At 47.8% G+C, this 17,500-nt stretch overlaps 1 protein-coding gene across 1 annotated transcript in view; it reads right to left on the bottom strand.

The window, feature by feature from the left end:
* The window catches only part of LOC143301068 (uncharacterized), a 280,584-nt gene that overhangs the window by 68,401 nt on the left and 194,683 nt on the right, over nt 1–17,500 (bottom strand). Inside the window, exons 4-5 of the mRNA XM_076615073.1 lie at nt 13,856–13,978; nt 13,011–13,501 (exon numbers count right to left, since the gene is read on the bottom strand). Of these exons, the coding sequence (XP_076471188.1) occupies nt 13,011–13,501; nt 13,856–13,978 (614 nt within the window). The remainder of the gene's footprint in view (nt 1–13,010; nt 13,502–13,855; nt 13,979–17,500) is intronic.

The following is a 17,500-nucleotide window of genomic DNA, read 5'->3' as shown; positions in this document are numbered from 1 at the left end:
CTCGTCAACCCGCTGGTTGAAAAATGAGAAGTTGTGTGTGTGTGTGTGTGTGTGTGTGTGTGTGTGTGTGTGTGTGTGTGTGTGTGTGTGTGTGTGTGTGTGTGTGTGTATGCGTGCGAGTGTGTCTGTGTTCAATTCTGTGAGAGGGAGAGGGGATGGGGGGGAGGGAAGGGAGAGAGGTCCAGTGTGTGTGTGTGGGGGGGCGGGGGGGAGGGTGTGTGGGTGTGTGTGGGTGTGTGTGTGGGTGTGTGTGTGTGTGTGTGAGGTGGGGGTGGGGGTGGGTGTGTGTGGGGGGTGGGGGTGGGGGGGGATAGAGCGAGAAAGAGAGAGAGCGAGAATCAAAGAAGAGTGAGGGTTGGGGAGCTAGTCATTCCTTGGAAAAAAACAAAAACAAAAAAAAAAAAAAAAAAAAAACCCGAGCTCCAGAATATGTGGTAAAATTACACAGTTTATCGAATGATGATTTTTGAAAAAAAAAAAAAAAAAAGTACATTGGAAAGTTATGAGGTCCATGAAATTCTAATATATATATATATTTTTTTTTCTCTTGACTTTGACTAAAATTGTGTTATACCTACATTCATGACTTCCTACATCATTGGGGACTTTTTAATCACTTCGTTTCGGGTCAAGGTGAAAACACATCTATCATATCTTGTAAACAGGAGTGTGTGGGCGGCGGAAGGGGGGGGGGTTGCCATGTCAGAACGAGTGACAACATAAACAATGTAGACCTGTTGGTCTCAGATATTGTCGTACCAAAGGATCAGACACATAGGATGATGATAAGGATGCTGATGATGCTGACGACGATGCTGCTGCTGCTGCTGCTGCTGTTGCTGCTGCTGATGATGATGATGATGCTGGTGATGATGATGATGATGATGATGATGATGATGCTGCTGCTGCTGCTGGTGATGATGATGATGATGATGGTGATGATAATGATGATGATGATGATGATGATGATGCTGCTGCTGCTGGTGGTGATGATAATGATGATGATGATGATGATGCTGTTGCTGATGATGATGATGATGATGATGCTGATGATGATGATGATGATGATGATGATGCTGTTGCTGCTGGTGATGATGATGATGATGATGATGATGATGATGATGATGATGATGATGCTGCTGCTGCTGATGATGATGATGATGATGATGATGATGATGATGATGATGATGATGATGATGATGATGATGATGATGATGCTGCTGCTGCTGCTGATGATGATGATATGGATATTTGTATAGCGCTAATCCTCGGTCGAAGACCCAAACTCTAAGCGCTTTACAAATTGCTGCCTACCTGAGTAGAGCCGACTGACAGCTGATATTGGGCGCTCATCATTCGTTTCCCGTGACATTCAATCAGATTTCACTCACGCACACATGTATATCCAACTCATACAGACACACAGCATTTTGCGTGTATGACCATTTTGTTTAGTTACCCCGCCATATGGGCATTCGTACTCCGTTTTCGCGGACGTGCATGCAGGGTATGTTCTGGTTTCAATAACCACACCGAACGCTGACATGGATTAACAGGATTTTTAATTCACTCAGTACGGCCAGTCCTCTCTTCTCCTCTACACAGACCCCTCGGATGTCCAGTGGGTGTCTGAAAGACCCAACCTTTAGCTTCCGTCGTCAGAATTGTGGTATTCTTTGTCAACATTCACCTCTTCAGTATAAGAGCGTTCCGCTTGCAATATTTTGATGATGGTAATTGGGGTGAAACGCTGTTAACGTCGTCTCTTTCGCCGTTCGTATGGAGAGAGTTAACGTGCGTATTTCATCTTCTGCATCCGTATGCACACGAAGGGGGTTCAGGCAGTAGCAGGTCTGCACATAATTACGTTGACCTGGTAGATCGGCAATAGAAATCTCCACCCTTTTTACCCACCAGGAGCCGTTACAGAGAGCAATAATAGTTTCACTGCATGCTGTCTGAGGCAAAGTCTCTGTAATGGTGGCGACTCGAATCCACACTAATCTCACAAGACGCGAGGAGGTGCCTTCGCTCTGTCTGTCGCTTTGGAGAAAGGGCGGGTAGGCAGAGTGCCAATAAATTGGTTCCAGCGAAGCGAATGTGGGTCAGGAAATCATTGTCTGGGGTTTTTCTTTAACTGCTGTAGAAATGTTTTTGTCTTGTGTGTGTGTGTGTGTGTGTGTGTGTGTGTGTGTGTGTGTGTGTGTGTGTGTGTGTGTGTGTGTGTGTGTGTGTGTGTGTGTGTGTGTGTGTGTGTGTGTGTGTGTGTGTGTGTGTGTGAGGTAGGGTGGAGAGAGAGAAAGAGAGAGAGAGAGAGAGAGAGAGAGAGAGAGATACAGACAGACAGACAGACAGACAGACAGAGACAGCAAGAGACAGAGATCTGACTCCGAGTGTGTGTGTGTGTGTGTGTGTGTGTGTGTGTGTGTGTGTGTGTGTGTGTGTGTGTGTGTGTGTGTGTGTGACGTCAAGATTTTATTTCATGATGGTTAATTGAATAAGCGACAATTGCTTTGTGTGTGAAAGAGAGAGAGAGAGAGAGAGAGAGAGAGAGAGAGAGAGAGGATGGGGAGAGAGGGGGGCGAGAGAGAGAGAGAGAGACAGAGACAGACAGAGAAAGAGACACACAGAGAGAGACAGAGACAGAGAGAGAGAGATGGACAGAAACAGAGACACAGAGAGAGAAACACAAAGAGACAGACAAGCAGACGGACAGACAGAAACAAATCAAATCAAATCAAATCAAATCAGCTGAGGATGTTTATCGCTCAGGCGAGATAGCAAAGGGGCCATTTCGTTGCTGACTGCCCGTCAGTTCTTTGAAACCAGTCACAGAAAGACCAAAACAATGTTGGAAGGCCAACTGGAATAAAGTTTCAAAAAATATATATATAAAGAGATCAATTCACTCACAACAGACAGAGACAAACACAGAACATTGAGACAGACAGAGACAAAGACAGAAAAAGACACACACACACACACACACACACACACACACACACACACACACACACGGACACGGACAGAAACAGATACACACAGACGCATACAGAGACAGACACAGACACATAGACACACAGCCACACAGACACAGAAACAGACATACCCCCCCCCCACACACACACACACACACACACCACGTGTCTGTCCCTCTCTCTGTGCACACTGTGTGTGTGTGTGTGTGTGTGTGTGTGTGTGTGTGTGTGTGTGTGTGTGTGTGTGTCTGTCTGTCTGTCTGTCTGTCTGTCTGTGTGTATATATGTGTCTGTCTGTCCGTATGTGCGTCTATGTCTGTGTCTGTGTGTCTGTACGTACGTGTGTGTGTGTGTGTGTGTGTGTGTGTGTGTGTGTGTGTGTGTGTGTGTGTGTGTGTGTGTGTGTGTGTGTGTGTAGTCATATTTTGGTATGTGTATGTAACATAGATGTAATGTTTTATGTTAACAAAGCGTTTTTGTAAAGCACCTAGAGCAGATTTCTGGATAGTGTGCTGTATAAGTATCCATTATTGTGTGTGTGTGTGTGTGTGTGTGTGTGTGTGTGTGTGTGTGTGTGTGTTGGAGAGAGAGATAGAGCGAAAAAAAAAAGTGGGAGAGAGAGAGGGGTGGGAGAGGGAGAGAGAGTGAGAGAGAGGGAGAAAAAGGGAGAGAGAGCAAGAGAGAGAGAGGGGGGGGGGGGGGAGAAAAGAAAAGAAAAATGTTGTAACTTCCATTTTGTCACAAGAGAGCCTTCTAACCACTCGGGGACTTCAAAACGACAGGGGAATCGCCCCGACGTGTAATGGAGTTAACGGCAGACGTCAGAGAAGCGTGGACAATGACATTGATCTTGGCGGTGACGCGGTGACGTCAGCTGAGGAGGCCATGAACCGCCTCAGACTTGAAAACCCAAAACACACTGGTGGACGGCAGATCGATAGGCATAAGAGGGTGGGCGATGGGAATAGCGTGCCTTGAGGAAAGGAGATGCGTAAAAAAAAAATAAATAAAAAAAAAGGTACCGAAAGTGAGGTGATGGGAAAAAAAATAGAAAGAGAGAGACAGAGACAGAGACAGAGAGATGTTTTGATCTCCTCTAACCTCCCCCTCCCCCCGCCCCGCCCCCTCCCCCTTTCTGCCGTTGAGTTTGAAGGCGTCATGATCAGAAATAGCAACGGATTGATTTCAAACGTCAGGGGATAGAATGAAACTTGATTTTTGCAGATAAAAAAAAAAAGAAAAAAAAAAAAAAAAAAAAGAAAAGTAGAGTCAGTTTCACCGTAAGAGTTGAACACAAGGAATGTATCTGCTAAGGGGGACGTCCCCGAAGAATCAGTTGTCTTGAACTGCGATTTAGAAATTGCTTTATTTTCTTTGGGGGGGAAAAAAAGAAAAAAAAAAGTGGCCAGTTTTCGTCATGTTATTGCATGAGAATGCACACGTTTGTTTCAGGTACCGTTGCACAAACCAGTTTCAAGGTTTACCCGCTTGAGACGATACACGCAAAGCAACGCGTCGCTATCATCACCACCAATGTCGTCGTCACCACCAACATTCCTACCGCTACCAACACCAGCATCAATAAAACAACCACCACCGTCACCGCCTCTGTCATCGCGGGACGTCTTTCCTAGAGTTGTCACAGTTTGTGACATCTCCTAGTACTTTTTTTTTTTTTTTTTTTTTTTTTTTTTTGCTGCCCCATCATCTGCGCCATTTCAGTGGCATTACTCCCACGCCGCTCATTTAGATTCGCCCATACACGGCCACACCCGGGTTCGTCCGTCGCAGTTCCAGCGTCGGCAGTCCACAGGGAACCATCGATGTTAGGCCGCCTGGAGGCCACACACCAGAGGAGACCCTGCACTGCTGCTGAGTCACTTCGGTGGTGTTCAGTGGTGCCTGTTCTGTTTTAACGTACTTAGGACACCACCTACTAAGCCCCCTACTATCGACAATAATGGCTTAGTCGCGGAGCCAGACTGAGTGAGCGTCTCCCCCAGAGTGGAGACCGCCACCACGTCCCTCAAACAACAGCCCCCCATGAATCTGCCGACACTGACGACATTGACAGGACTCACCCCAAGCACGGAAGTGGAGGGGTATCGAAACTGGACATCTCCTAGTACTTAATTTCCTTCGACACAAGAATTTAGTTCTCTCTGTAAGATATAAGGCTGGTTCCTTTCCTGTCAACACACACACACACACACACACACACACACACACACACACACACACACAGAGTGGTTTCTAAAAGATATTCAGGCCAACTCAAGTGGACAGTTCAAGCAGCAGAAATCTTTCAGAAAGGGTCCTCGAATCCAAGTTTTGTTTTCTTTTCACATGGAATGCCTGACATCAGATTGTACGCTTTTGATTTTTGTGTGTGTGTGTGTGTGTGTGTGTGTGTGTGTGTGTGTGTGTGTGTGTGTGTGTGTGTGTGTGTGTGTGTGTGTGTGTGTGTGTGTGTGTGTGTGTGTGTGTGTGTGTGTGTGTGTGTGTGTGTGTGTGTGTGTGTGTGTGTTCAAAATCACAATAAAAAGGATGCATGGTGTAACTGTCTAGGGTTTCTTGTGAATTCCCTCATATATATTAACATGTACGACGTTAAAGGGAAACGATAATCTGTCAAACAAACTATAAGATCACTATCACTATTTAACAATTTGAAGGGGCATGAACAATGGGGCCATTTCAAGACTTTCATTTTGTTGTAATGTTGTGAAGGCTTATACAACTGACCAGCTTTAAAACAAAATGCTGAACATAATAACGTGCTGTGTCGATTGCGACTGAGTGCACATGAACTGGAAATTTAAAAAAAAAAAAAAAAAGGACTTCACTGCAACAGACACATTTCACGAAGAAGCTGACATACTTATCAATTGGGCAAACGACAACAATGGCAGAGAAATCTTTATGTTCGAGCGCTTGAATACAGAAGTTGACTATAACAGCATTTACCAGGAATATATGCCACATGCGGGGGAGGGGGGGGGGGGGGGGGGGGGTCATGGAGACTTAGGATTGGAACCGTGATGTTATGGTTAAGGATGATGACGACGACGACGACGATGGTCATGATGATGATGATGATGATGATGGTGATGATGATGATGATGATGATTGTCATGGTTGTGACAACACATTTATTCCGCACCCTAATCAGATATTGTTTATCTAGAACTCTATGCACCTCACACGAAACGGTGATAATGATCATGCAGATAGATATGACGAATTGATTCGCAGCCACCCAGTCACCCCCCCCCCCCCCCCCAAACCCTCTTCTCCATCCCCCATCTCTCATACACACACTGTCTTTCTGATGACGTAGGAATGTATGATTAAAAGAAATCACACATAACTGATGAAAGATGATAACAGGACACACACACCACACCATCTCTCAGATCCTGCAACCCCTCCCTCCCCCCCCCCCCCAATCCCCTCCCTCCCCCCCCCCAATCCCCCAATCCCCCCCCCCCCCCCCCCCCCCCCCCCCCCCCCCCTCCCCCTACTCGCCCACCCGTCCCCTAACTCTGCCTTTCCCAATCTCCGGGAAAAAAAAAAAAAAAAAATCGACAGGCAGTGGGACTTTGCCAAACAACGTCATCGGTGACGTCAATATCTTCGGTGACGTCAATGTCCTGCTTCAGGAAGTCGCGCGATTGACGTCATAGCGTACGGGTTACGAGGAAATGACGAGATTGTGTGTGTGTGTGTGTGTGTGTGTGTGTGTGTGTGTGTGCGCGCGCGCGCGCGAAGACGCTGTATACTGTCCGTGTGTACGGGTGTCTCAGACGTCTCGAGGGTTCAAAAGGATCACCGGAGCGAGTGTCTGTCTGTTCGATACTTTTCCCTGGCAAAATGGCCCATCGAATGGTTGGAATCGACAGTGATTTATTGGTAAAAGGTAGCTTGGTTAGGCAGGAAGGAAGGAAGGAAGGAAGGGTGGAGTGGGTGGTTTGTTTCTTTTCTTATTCTTTCCTTCCTGCTTCTTTTTCTTCTCTTCGTGTTGTTCTTGTTCTCTCCTCTCTTCTTCGCTTCTAACTTTTTTTCTTCTCCCCATTATTATGTACAACACGAATTCTGCTTAAGCTTGAAATAAATACAGAAAAAAAAGAAAAAAACACAAAAAAACCCAAACAAAACAAAACAAGAAAAGAAAAACAACAACAACAAAAAAAAAAAACACACAGAAAAACGAACAAAAAACAAAAACACTAAAAAATAAAATATAAAATGAAATAAAACCCCACAAAAACAACGAAGTATTAAATGAACTGATTTTTACAAATAAAATGGATCTGTCATCTGAAATAAAATGGATCTGTCATCCGAGCCTCCTCTCTCTATTCTTCTTCTTCTTCTTCTCTCTCCCTCTCTCTCTCCCTGTGTGTGTGTGTGTGTGTGTGTGTGTGTGTGTGTGTGTGTGTGTGTGTGTGTGTTGCTGTATATCCCCCTTGTAAGGGGCGGTGGCCTACATGAATAACAACCATCTCATTCTCAGTCTCTCTCCCTCTCTCTGTGATCTTTTTGTTGTTGCCGCTACTGCTGTCCGCTGTATATATATATGTGCTTTTTCCTCTCTTTATTTTTTTTTCTGTATTTCCTAGACTGAGAGAGCAGCTTTGCCTAGTCTCCACAGCTCTGAACCATACTGCATAGCGGGTTGTACTTGACAATCAAACAGTTTCGCGAATAATCTGAAAGAAGTATTACTCAACGAAGATAACTCTCTCATGATACATATCAAAGCGTTCTTCGTCCTACTGGCAAGATCCTTGATTGATTGATTGATTGATTGATTGGTAAGGATACTTATATAAATCCTATCCTCGGTCGGAGACCAAGCTCGAAGCACTTTACAAATACAGGGTCATTTGCACAACAGGCTGCCTAACTTGGTAGAGCCGACAGATGGCTGCCACTGGGCGCTTATCATTCGTTTCCTGTGTCATTTGACCAGATTTCAGGCACGCACACAGTCATACACACTCAGACAGACATGTAACATTTTACGTGTATGACCGTTTTTGTTTATTTACCCCACCATGTAGGCAGCCATACTCCGTTTTCGGTGTGCATGCTGGGTATGTTCTTGTTTCCATAACCCGCCGAACGCTGACATGGATTACAGGATCTATAACGTGCGTATTTGATCTTCTGCGTGCGTATATACACGAAGGGGGTTCAGGCACTAATAGGTCTGCACATATGTTGACTTGTGGGATCGGAAAAATCTCCACCCTTTACCCACCAGGCTCCGTCACCGAGATTCGAACCTGGGACCCTCAGATTGAAAGTCCAACGTTTTAACCATTCGGCAATTGCGCCCTTGCGAGCGATAACAAAAGTTAAGCGTGTGGAAAAGAAAATCTCTTAATACTTGTAAACGTTTATAACAGGCATTGTAATACCATTTTAAAACCAGCTTTCCCCCCTTACACATAAAAATCCCCCTTTTCGAAACACAACAATATTACTATTCTCCATGTTAATTGAAGCGATAATGCTCCGTTTTGTAGATTATCTAATTGAGTCTGTAATCCAATGACAGTTTCAGACAATAAAACGAAATAACAGAGAGAGAGAGAGAGAGAGAGAGAGAGAGAGAGAGAGAGAGAGAGAGAGAGAGAGAGACAGACAGACAGACAGACAGACAGACAGACAGACAGACAGAGAGACAGACAGACAGACAGACAGACAGACAGACAGAGGTGGCGGGCGGGAATCTGTGTTTCCAACAGCAACAAACTGAGCACAGTGCTTTCAGCCGGTTCATGAATAAACACACAAATGAATAAGCAGACGAACGGGCCCGAACAAAATAGATAAACAAATGTATCATCAAATAAATCGATATAAGTAAACGAATTATGTCAGTGGATGAGTGAACGAAAAGCTAAACCAAAGGAACAAACAAAAAAAACCAAACAAATGAATAAACAAATCACTGAATGAAAGAAACGAATATGAATAGATAAATGAACGAACGAACGAACGAATGAATAAATCACAGGTATTCTCAGCTCAGCGGGATTGCCTCTCTGGGGCATACCTCGCTTCACAAACACCACCACGGAACCACCACCCTCCTTTCACCTGGCATCATCTGTTCCACACACGCTTTTTTTTCTTCTTTTTTTCCTTTTTTTTTCTTCACTTCCTTCTTTTTTTTGTTTCCTTTATTTTATTTTATTTTTTATATATAAACCCGACCACAGCTAGAACAGGTTAAGATTTGCCAATAGTTACAGACACGTCTTTGCATGGGGCTCACCTGGTGCCGTCCATTTGGAGGGGAGGGGAGGGGAGGAGGGGGACGGGGGGGCTGGGGGCGGGGGGGGGGCACGACGAGACCCCTATGGGCGTATACCTTTCCCTTGCTTATTCCTTCGCTTCCTTTCTTTCTCTTTTTTTTAATTTTAATTTTTATTTTATTTTTATTTTTTCTATGTGTTCCCCTTTGGGGACGGTGGGCTTGATAGGCCTGAAAGCTGCTGCCCTCTAACGTATAAACGTATAAATTTAGCACCGGAAGGAGCTGGAATTGTGCCCCCCCCCCCCCCCACCCCCCCCATCCGAGCCCCCAAGCCCCCTCCTCCCCCCCCCCTCCCCCTCCCCCCCCCCCCCCCCCCAAAAAAAAAACAACAACAAAAAACGAACAAAACAAAACAAAACAAAACACAACAACAACAACAGCACACATATACAAACACGCACACACACAAACACACAAACATACACATACACACACACACACACACACACACACACACACCCAAACCGGATGTGCGTCATTGGGGGGACGTCTAAGGGTGGTTCATGATTTTTTATTTTTTTTTTTTTTTTTCCGGTGTTGAAAACAATCTTCTTGATACCATCACGTTGATTTGTTTGTACGTACTATGTGCGTATGTTACTGCTTGGTATGGTGTGTGTGCTTGTGTTTTTCATTGGTGTGTGTGTGTGTGTGTGTGTGTGTGTGTGTGTGTGTGTGTGTGTGTGTGTGTGTGTGTGTGTGTGTGTGAGGGGGAGAGAGATATTGTGTGTGTGTGTGTGTGTGTGTGTGTGTGTGTGTGTGTGTGAGAGAGAGAGAGAGAGAGAGAGAGAGAGAGAGAGATTGTGTGTGTGTGTGTGTGTGTGTGTGTGTTAGAGAGAGATTGTGTGTGTGTGTGTGTGTGTGTGTGTGTGTGTGTGTGTGTGTGTGTGTGTGTGGTCGCGCGCGCACGAACATTTTTCATCCTTGATGTCACGACATAATAATTGTGACGTCGGCAGTGCGGGTCCCCTCTGGGTAAATAAGAATCAGTGCAGACACTATTAGACACAACTGGGGTCTCCACCGTTGAGCGAATTACCTGCGATTTCGGCGTCAGTTGCTCTATGTGTATTATGTATATCAGTTCTACAGCCAAGGTGAATGGAAGTGAATGAAGTGTATTAGAAAACACGCGGCGGGCGTGATAGCCGAGTGGTTAAAGCGTTGGATTTTCAATCTGAAGGTCCCGGGTTCGAATCTCGGTAACGGCGCCTGGTGGGTAAAGGGTGGATATTTTTTTCCCGATCTCCCAGGTCAACATATGTGCAGACCTACTAGTGCATGAACCCCCTTCGTGTGTATACGCAAGCAGATCAATTACGCACGTTAAAGATCCTGTAATCCATGCCAGCGTTCGGTGGGTTATGGAAACAAGAACATACCCAAGCATGCACACCCCCGAAAACAGAGTATGGCTGCCTACATGGCTGGGTAAAAACAGTCATACGCGTAAAAGCCCACTTGTGTCCATACGACTGAACGTGGTAGTTGCAGCCCACAAACGATGATGAAGAAGAAGAAGAAGAAGAAGAAGAAAACACGCAAAGAATGCTATTGATAAGAGTGACATGACACCAGATATGGACGAGACGCTACGGCATTAGTTGTATTTGTATTTCTTTTTATCACAACATATTTCTCTGTGTGAAATTCGGGCTGCTTTCCCCAGGGAGAGCGCGTCGCTACACTACAGCGCCACCTTTTTTCTTTTTTTTTTTTTGTATTTTTTCCTGCGTGCAGTTTTATTTGTTTTTCCTATCCAAGTGGATTTTTTCTACAGAATTTAGCCAGGAACAACCCTTTTGTTGCCGTGGGTTCTTTTATGTGCGCTAAGTGCATGCTGCACACGGGACCTCGGTTTATCATCTCATCCGAATGACTAGGGTTCAGACCAGCACTTAAGGTCTAATGGAGGGAGAGAAAATATCGGCGGCTGAGCCGTGATTCGAACCAGCGCGCTCAGATTCTCTCGCTTCCTAATCGGACGCGTTACCTCTAGGCCATCACTCCACTTATAACGCAGACAAACTGCAGCACACAGTGTCAGTGAGCGTGTGTGCGGATTAATTAAATCCAACGATGAACCAAGCAGCAGCACCTGCACTGCAGGTATGTGAAGGCTTCAGCTGTGGCATTTTAACATAACTTTTCGGTTTCACTCCAGGTCATCTCCAGGCCATCCTGTTCTCTGGTGTCCCTCTGGACCGACCGGCATGGAACGATCCTCCAGGGGGGTAAACTTGGCCTGGGTACAACTGGCACCCCGCACCCACACCCTCCACTCCCCATTGGATTCCCCCCCCCCCACACCCCCACCCCACCCCTGGTGGGGAATAAGGGTTTGGGGCTGGTAAGAGGGTGGTAATTCTGGGCTATTTTTAAATGAACCCCCCCCACCCCCACCCCCACCCCTACCCCGCCCCCCGTGAGGCCAAGTTAAGAATTACTCTATCCCCTATTTAGTTGGCATTAACTTTTCAGTGAAGAGGGGAATGGAGATATTTTTGGCAAGGCTCGGATGACCCGGGGATCACACGTTAGCCTAATCCCAGATCGACCCTATCCGCCTTCTCACTTGGAAGTTGTGAGAGCAACCCGTTTTGTAATGGGTGGGGTGGGGGTGGGTGGGTGGGGGTAGGGGCGAGGAGGGGGGTGGGGGGGGGGGGGGGGGGGCAGGTGGGTGTACCATGCTGAGCTGCCTGGAATCGACCCTCTCGCTGAACTGCTTTTTTCCCTCTTAAAAGAATATACATGTTATGTCATTTCTCCTCGCCGGGCGTTGCTGCTTTGGAGAAGAACAAAAAAAACACAAAAAACCCAACTGACAACAGAAGGCCAAGGAGATGAGCAAGAACATGGATAACAATAGCTGCTTCTACTACGACTACTACTTCTACTAGCTGCTGCAACAACTACTACTGCTACCAGCACCTCTACTACTACTACTACTACTACTACTACTACTACTACTACTACTACTACTACTACTACTACCAATGCTGCTGCTGTTCTGCCTCTTCCTCCTCCTCTCCTTCCTCCACCTCCTCCTTTACCTCCTCCTCCTCCTACTGCTGCTGCTGCAACCACAGCCACAACCACAAGCACCACCACAACAACAACAACAACAACTACTACTACTACTACTACTACTACTACTACTACTACTACTACTGCTGCTGCTGCTGCTGCTGCTGCTGCTGCTGCTGCGGCTGCAACGACAACCACAACTACAACTACTACTACTACAACTACAACAACAACAACAACAACAACAACAAATACTACTACTACTACTACTACTACTACTGCTGCTGCAGCTGCAACCACAACCACAACAACAACTACTACTACTACTACAACTACTGCTGCTGCAGCTGCAACCACAACCACAACAACAACTACTACTACTACTACTACTGCTACTGCTGCTGCGGCTGCAACCACAACTACTACTACTACTACTACTACTGCTGCTGCTGCTGCGGCTGCAACCACAACCAAAACAACAACAACAACAACAACAACAACAACAACAACAACTACTACTACTACTACTACTACTACTACCACCGCCACTGTTGCTGCTGCTGCTGCTCTTCCTCCTCCTCTTCCTCTTCCTCCTCCCCTCTCCTCACCCCTCCTCCTACCACTGCCACTAACCACACCAACCACCCACATACACTACCACATCCACCACTTACCTCCACCAGGAGGACGGAGACGACGGCCAGGCTGGCGTAGTGCAGCTTGTGAGCAATGACGATCTGCACGTCATGGCCGTCCTGCCAGTCCGAGTAAAAGAGGTCCCCGTGGTGGGCGGGCGCCGGGCCCAGCGAGGAGGCGTAGCTAGAGGAGAACCCACCAGACGTCGCGTGCGGCGGTGGTCCTCCTCCTCCTCCTCCTCCCCCACCACCACCCCCTCCTCGGTCCGCAGTCCCTCCCCACACACTGCTGATGTTGTTGATGTTGATCCTTCCAGCCAGGGCCCCCCCACCTCCCCCACCACCACCACCACCACCACCGGTGCTGTCCATCAGAGCTGCCGTCCAGTTGCCCACGCTCCCACCCTGAACCAAACGGCCCACCCCGGTGTGTAACGCGTGGAAGAACACCTCCTTCCCGCTGAGAATCCCCCCTACGCCCCGGCCCGCTCCCAGCGCTACCCTACCTGCGCCACCTCCTCCTCCTCCTCCTCCAGCACCAACACCCTCACCACCCCCGGCACGTTGCACATACACGGCGTCCCGTCTGTAGCGAGAGGCATTGCCCGCAGCCTCTCCGAACAGCTTGGAGGTCATGAGACCGGACATGGACGGAGTCGGTGCAAGGTGAAGGTCGAGGGGAGGGAAAGGGGAGGAAGGTGGGGCCGTGCCCGGTGGGGAGAGGGTAGTGGTGGCGGTGTTGGTGGCGGCTGCAGCTGCTGCTGTTGCTGCTGCTGCTACGGCAGCTGCGGCGGCGGAGGCGGAGGTGGTGGTGGTGGAGGTAGCGGTGGCGGTGGTGGTGGTGGTGGTGGTGGATGTGTTGAAGTTCCAGATGATGGAGGAGCGCAGGATGGTGGCGAAGAGGTGGTCCACGTTGATCTGGCCGTGGCCCGTCAGCTGGTCGTGGTACTTGTGCTGCAGCTTCTCCACGAACTTCTCCACGCGGTGCTCCCACTGGGCCAGGGTCTCTGCAAGACACACAACATCCATGGTCTTGAACTCAGCACACAACAACAACCATGCTTGAACTCAACACAGAGAACAATCCCAGCATGACCTCAACACAAAACAACCCAGCTTGAACTTGGTACACAACAACGTAGCTTGAACTCAACGCAGAGAATCCCAGCTTGAACTCAACAGAACACAGAGAATCCCAGCTTGAACTCAACACAAAGAATCCCAGCTTGAACTCAACAGAACACAGAGAATCCCAGCTTGAACTCAACAGAACACAGAGAATCCCAGCTTGAACTCAACACAGAAAATCCCAGCTTGAGCTCAACACAGAAAATCCCAGCTTGAACTCAACACAGAAAATCCCAGCTTGAACTGGAAACGCAACATCCTCAGCTTGAACTGAACGGACAGAATTTCTGCCGGTCTCAACACACAGAAGACACCCCCCCCCCCTCCAACCCCCCCCCCCCCCCAACCCAACCCCACACACACAGCGAGAGAACCAGAGAGATAGACAGACAGACAGACAGACAAACCAGACACACAGACAGACAGAGAACAGGGTAACGAAACGAATTTTCATTCCACCAGGGTAGTGAGATAAGCAAAACATATGCTTTTTCCGATCCAGCCCTGGGAGAGAGAGACAGACAGAGAGACAGAGAGAGAGAGAGAGAGAGAGAGAGAGAGAGACAGACAGACAGACAGACAGACAGACAGACAGACAAACAAACAGAAACGGAGTCAGAGACAGAGACAGAGCCAATGAGAGAGAGGGGGAGAAAGAGAGAGAGGGTGAGACAGACAGACAGACAGACAGACAGAGACAGAGAGAGACAGAGACATGGAGAACAGCAAAGCCAGTGTCAGGCCAGTGACAGACAGATGTTTTGCTGGCAGGATGGCACCATCCACAGCTGATGAGATATCCATCCCCCTTCCCCCTTACCACCATCTTCGACCCCCATTCTGCCCCCGCACACCCCTTCCTCCGAGCCCTCCCCCCCCCCCCCACGCCCCACCCCCAGTCCCTCCTCCCCCCACAGCCTCATCCGTCACGCGGTCCCGTTCGTCTTACTACAGTTCCCCTTTTCCCTATGGATTTATTCATAGAGTGTGCCGTTTGGAAATCTTCATGGATCAGTTTAGATTTTTTTCTAAATCTCTGCAACTGTCAATCTTCATTCTGTCTCTCTTTCTGTCTCTCTCTATATATGTGCGTATGTCTGTGTCCATCTGTCTCTGTATGTCTGTTTGTATGTCTGTCCGTCTGTGTCTTTCTCTTTTTTCCCTCACAGCCATACAACCACCGAAACATCGTCAGGGACGCCAATATAGACAGAGAGATACACACGGACGCAGAACATAAGCAAAAACACAGACACACAGAAACACACAGACACACTTCTAGAAACACACACAGCTATAGACGAACAGATACACACAGACGAACAGACATACACACAGATATAGACACACAGATACACAGAGACGCGCAGACACAGACAGACAGACAGACAGACAGACAAACAGACAGACAGACAGACACACACACACACACACACACACACACACACACACACACACGCATGCACACACACACGAGAGAGAGAGAGAGAGAGAGAGAGAGAGAGAGAGAGAGAGAGAGAGAGACAGACAGACAGACAGACAGACAGACAGACAGACAGACAGACAGACAGACAGACAAACTGTCAGACGGACAAAGACAAACTGACAGACAGACAGACAGACAGACAAACTGACAGACAGGCAGACAGACAGACAGACAGACAGACAAACTGACAGACGGACAAAGACAAACTGACAGACAGACAGACAGACAGACAGACAGACAAACTGACAGACGGACAAAGACAAACTGACAGACAGACAGACAGACAGACAGACAGACAGACAGACAAACTGACAGACAGACAGACAGACAGACAAACTGACAGACGGACAAAGACAAACTGACAGACAGACAGACAGACAGACAGACTGACAGACGGACAAAGACAAACTGACAGAAAGACAGACAGACAGACAGACAAAGACAGGCAGACAAACCGACCAGACGACACAAACAGAGACAGTGACTTACAGACAGAGAGACGGACACAGACAGCCAGATTATCTGAACATACACACAGACGGACAGAGAGCCAGAGAGACACGTGTGCTGTTGGTAACCCAGATGGATCAGCTGGGGTTTTCACAAATCTCTGTCACTGTCTATAGATAAGAGACAGAGATAAGGACAGAGACAGGCAGACCGACAGACAGACAACAAGACAGACACAGACAGACAGACAGACAGACAAAGAAAGCCTTCCACAGCAATCGTCATCACAGTATTTGCTATTCCTCCCCTCCCCCCACCCTCTCTCTCTCTTCAAACGTGAACAATGCTTACTCTTCAAGCCAAGCATGGAGAATATTATTGATTTGTCTAACCCTAACTTCATGTGTGTGTGTGTGTGTGTGTGTGTGTGTGTGTGTGTGTGTGTGTGTGTCTGTGTGTGTGTGTGTGTGTGTGTTCCTGTCTCTGTCTCTGAAAGATAGACAGACAGACAGACAGACAGACAGACAAAAACAGAGCCAGATATGATTTATGTAACTTGTAACACTTTTCTTTCACGTAAGCGCCCTGCGCTCTTAGAGAGAAAGGGCGCGATATGAATGAACATTATCATTATCGTTATCATTCCCCCATCCTGAATCGTTTAAAATCAATCAAGGTAGTGAACAAATCATTTGTACATAAGGGCGGGTATAAAACACGATTAGTTAGCTATTTTCAGTTTGTCTCTCTATCTGTCTTGTCTGTTTCTTTGCGTCTCTGTCTGCGTGTCTGCCTGTTGGGCAATGTCTTCACCTCTCTACCTTCCCCCTCCTCTCTCTGTCTTCCTCCTCTCTCTCTCTCTCTCTCTCTCTCTCTCTCTCTCTCTCTCTCTTTGTCTGTCTCCCCCTCTCTCTCTCTTCCTCCTATCTGTCTCTTCCCCCCCCCCTCTCTTCCTCCCCTCACTGTGTCTTCCCTTTCTCTCTCTCCCTCTCTCTTCCTCCTGTCTCTCTCTGTGTTTCCCCCCCTTCGCTCTTCCTCCTCATCTCTCTCTCTGTCTTCCTCCTCCTCTCTCTATTTCTGTCTTCTCCCCTCTCTCTCTCTTCCTCCTCCTCTCTCTCTGTTTTCCTCCTCCCCCCTCTCTCTCTGTCTCCCCCTCCTCTCTGTCTCTTCCTCCTCTCTCTCTCTGTGTCTCCCCCTCCTCTCTCTCTCTGTCTCCCTCCTCTCTCTCTCTGTCTCCCCCTCCTCTCTCTGTCTCCCCCTCCTCTCTCTCTGTCTCTCCCTCTCCTCTCTCTGTCTCCCCCCTCCTCTCTCTCTCTGTCTCCCTCCTCTCTCTCTCTGTCTCCCCCTCCTCTCTCTCTCTGTCTCTCCCTCTCCTCTCTCTGTCTCCCCCTCCTCTCTCTCTCTGTCTCCCTCCTCTCTCTCTCTGTCTCCCCCTCCTCTCTCTCTCTCTCTGTCTCTCCCCCTC

Source organism: Babylonia areolata, chromosome 27 (assembly GCF_041734735.1).
Source record: "Babylonia areolata isolate BAREFJ2019XMU chromosome 27, ASM4173473v1, whole genome shotgun sequence".
Taxonomy (NCBI): Eukaryota; Metazoa; Mollusca; class Gastropoda; order Neogastropoda; family Buccinidae; genus Babylonia; species Babylonia areolata.
This window is presented reverse-complemented; position numbering and strand designations above follow the sequence as displayed.